Raw genomic sequence first — 4,326 nt, 5'->3', positions numbered from 1 at the left:
TAGACATTAGATGCATTGTTTCACATAATAAAGATTATAGTCCCGTTGATGTGGCAGGATTTCTCCGAGGTCGAAAACGTCATTCTTGAAGAAGCTGACTGCGGATAATATTTGTTTTGTTGAAAGGTAACTTTAAAGACTCTGTTCAAAGAAATACTTTGTATAAATGTGACAACAGATTACGGTATTTCGGAACCTTTTTGTGATATATGATTTTGTTCATTAATTAAATGATTTGTCCTTTTGTTTATTGATAATGTCTTCAGCATTCGTTAGTGTCAGGAATTTCTTGCAGAGGGTTGTTCTCGGTGTGGATACAAAAAAAAATATTTACGACGATGAAATCAATAGTGTAGACACGGAACAAATAAATGATGGTGCACCTGTTGAAAAGAAGTCACCTTTAGGGTATAATGTTAGCGATTTTACTGCTTGTTATTTGATTATTGAGGGTGTCATCGGTACGGGAATATTTGCGACACCTGCAACTATTTTGAAATCTGTGGGTTCTGTGGGAGCCAGTTATGTTTTCTGGTGTGTTGGTTTTGTTGTTAATCAGTTTACAGTACTAATGTACGTTGAATATGTGACGTATTTCAGAAGAAGATCGGGCGCTCAAGTTGCATATCTTGAACAAGCATATCCAAAGCCCAAATTTTTAGTTCCAGTCCTTTATGCAGCCGTTTCCGTTACCCTATCCTATATTACCTCGTCTGCCGCATCTTTTTCTCAATACGTCTTTGAGGGGGCAAATTATAAAGCAACAGCCTGGCAACAACGTGGACTCTCCATACTTCCATTGTTTCTTGCCGCTATATTTACAACGCTCAGTACAAAGTGGACTTTACGGCTTAATAGTGTTATAGGTTGGTGTAAAGTTTGTTTCATATTTTTTATTGCATTCTCTGGTTTTGCTGCATTGGCAGGATCGACAAAAGCGCCAAAAAATCATGATATCTTCAAAAATGCATGGGAAGGAACTACAACAGATGGTAATAGTATTAGTAATGCTATTCTTAAAGTTGTTTTTTCTTTTGGTGGTGCTCCTTATGCTTTTACTGTTGTCGCTGAGACACATCCTAAAAACACCATTAAAACATACAAATACTTTGTTCCGTTTACAATGTTCTTGATATTTATCATGTATATCCTCTGTGTGACCGCATATTATGCTGGCATTGGTAACAAGGCTGAAATAACAAATAGTGGTAATGTGGTTGCTGCTGTCTATTTTAGAAAGATATTTGAGACCGAGGCTGCGGTTCGAGCAATGTGCGCATTTGTGGCGCTTTCTTCTTTTGGTCATATGATGACAGCATTTATTGCACATTCAAGAATCCTAAGAGAATGTGGAAGACAAGGTGTCCTTCCATATTCGCGTCTATGGACTAGTGTCAAGCCTTTTGGAACACCTCTTCTACCTATTATTGTTACCTTGTGCGTCAATTTAATTGTTTTGTTGGCCCCTCCACCTGGTGATGCTTATAATTTTATTGTGGATTTGGGAACGTACGCTGACGGAATATTTACCGTGTTGCTTTCAGTTGGACTTTTTAGAATTAGACGGCAAAGAAAGAAAAAAGGGCTTGGTTATAGAGAATTCCACCTCCCTACAGTATTGCTTGTGATTGTTTTATTGTGGGCTCTCTTTGTTCTTGCAATGTCATTTGTTCCTCCTAAAGGAACTCTTATAGGAAGTGACGTTTCGTTCTTTTATGCCACATACCCAATAACAACGTTTGGTATATTTGGCTTGTGTATACTCTACTACATTGTATGGGCGTTGGTTCTTCCTAAATTTGGAAAATTTGAGAGAAGAGTTACATCTTATGAGTTACCAAATGGTGAAAGAGGTCAAACTCTTATCAAGGTTCCATTGGGAGAGATTGAGAGTTGGGATAAGGAGCATAATTCCCAGAAGCAATCTTTATTTGCCTCCAACTTTGAAGACGAGCCGGAAAGAAGTCTTGAACTTAATATCACAGAAGTGAATGGTAAAAAGGAAGCAACATCATGATATCTATTTTTATCATTTTATCAATTACATTTTACTTAGAGAATAAGTTGTAATACATTTTATAAGTTTAATATTCGTCTATAAATACTATTGGCTATAAACAAGGCATTGGTTGCGTCATTCTGTCAGCCAGTTAAATGTTACAGAGACGAGGGGGAAAAGTCAATAGAAGGAAAGGAATAAATGATAGTGAGGAAAAGGGGCAAATTCAAATAAATGTAAATGTTTCTTTATTTGATAAAAATGCTGGGTACGATACTAACATATCATCTGTAATAATTCATTTGATTGATTTAAGTGTGATGCCGGTTACTTTATGAAGTTTTTGTTATAACTAGTATTGAGTGTTTTTAAGGCTAAAGAAAGGAAAAGTATAAATGTAAAAAGAACTGAGTAAGAAGGTAAATGAAGCAGGATAAAAAGGGGGAATGCACATGTTTAAGTACCTTTGATCCTTATGAGCGAGGTTTTCTTGGGCATAAACAAGGCAAGGCAGCTTTATGTAGACGCGACTCTCGACGCATCTATTACATCATCCATAAAACTTATATTCAGCAATTGTATTGACTAGAGCATCTTTCAAAAAATATCCGTTCCTTCCATGAATGGGTTGGTCACGTGATCTGTGGTATGCCTATCGTAGTATGTCAAAATTTGTAGTGATAAAGTATTAACTTCTTTATTAATTTTACAAATCTTCCTTTGTTTTTACTTAAGTAGTAATAATATATAACATTCTCTCGGTAATAATATACACTTCTACATGTATTTTTGTTTATCTACAAACAATCTGGTTTATTTTTCATCAAATTAGGAATTTTATTCCTTAGAAATTTTCGTAAGGATTTAAAATAATTACCTTCTAAAAATATGAAGAAAAAAATTGTTGTGCAGCGCATGTCTACATTCAACGGATTATAAACACCAAACACATAAAATAACATATCCAATCTCTAGGTAAAACATGATTTTTACAGCATACCCAGAATTATTAGTATATTTGCTTTCGTAAATAGTAATTGATCGGAAATTAGTTATTCTTAAACAGAAACAGCAACATATAATCCGTTTACACTGCGTGATATTCCGGCTGAAAGCTAAAGCTATATCATAAAACATAATTACTCCAAATACACAACATATGTATTTTAAACATCATATGAAGACTTATATATATCTCTATCCTTCTTGATGTAATCTCTATGGAAAACTTCAATCGAAAACGAGATCTTTTAGCTAACAGGAAAGCAAAATTGACTAGGAAACTACTGAAGAGTTGATCAATATAACTATTTGCTAATAAAATTAATGTACTATATAAGATTAAGGCAACAAGAATTAGTTTGGTCAAAAGTTTATGAAAGTGAAGTAATTGTATTATCCATCGGGACACTAAATTCCATGATTAAATATTCGTCTGTTAAGAGATATACCTATAAATATTAACTTAGCCTAGCGAAAAAAACACATATGATATTCTGGAAACACAATTTGATTTAAGACTCATAACATGGAATAATAGATCAAAATGAAGCAATCATAAAGCTTCTCAAAATCCAATTACTATCTATGAAAAAGAAATTGCAGGACTATTGAGTATAAGGCACAACAACTTAGAAGGTTTGATTTTACAAGTTAATGAAAAAGGACCGGTTTATATCCGACGCAAAAACTACATGAAGAAAAGAGCAAAATCAGTAGATTAAACAAATATTGATAGTAATTATAAAATAAAAACGAACAAAGTGGGAGTACATTCCTGCTCAAACTGAACTTATTTGAAATCTACATATAGTGGTAATGCAAAGCATGAGACAATCTCCAAAACAAGGAGATCATGCTATTCAGATTGATATCCACACAAATATCTTTAGAACAGAATCTAACTATTCCCATAAAAATTAAATAAAGTACTGTGGATCAAGAGAAAAAATAATATCTTCAAGAAGAACAAAACGATTAACCACATCAACTCACAATTCCAAAAGAAAGCAAATCCACCAAATAGATATTTATATAGTGCTATTGATACATTGCAATGCTTTTGTAACAATATCAACTCCCATTTGTATTAATGCTAAATCGAGTTCTAAGGGTATATATTCGTACCAAATATCCACAAACATCATTGTATTCATAAATTATACTTGATATGATAAGGTATAGTGGCCACTAAACATTAAGGCAAAAGTTTGCAGAATCCGATAAAGAACATGTAATTACTACTGGATGCTTTGTGCATAAACATTTCAGAAACGATACCATTTGAAACCAAATATATCTTGTTCTTACCGAAATGTATAAAGTAG

At 33.5% G+C, this 4,326-nt stretch overlaps 1 protein-coding gene across 1 annotated transcript; it reads left to right on the top strand.

Moving 5' to 3' along the window:
• Nucleotides 1-256: 256 nt before the first annotated feature.
• Nucleotides 257-2,017, top strand: BRETT_001898 (uncharacterized protein; the record flags this gene model as incomplete). The annotated part of the gene is made up of 1 exon (XM_041280437.1): nucleotides 257-2,017. One exon carries the CDS (start codon nucleotides 257-259, stop codon nucleotides 2,015-2,017), a length of 1,761 nt encoding a protein of 586 aa, XP_041138228.1.
• Between the last annotated feature and the right edge of the window lie 2,309 nt (nucleotides 2,018-4,326).

This window comes from Brettanomyces bruxellensis, chromosome 9 (assembly GCF_011074885.1).
Source record: "Brettanomyces bruxellensis chromosome 9, complete sequence".
Lineage (NCBI taxonomy): Eukaryota > Fungi > Ascomycota > Pichiomycetes > Pichiales > Pichiaceae > Brettanomyces > Brettanomyces bruxellensis.
This window is presented reverse-complemented; position numbering and strand designations above follow the sequence as displayed.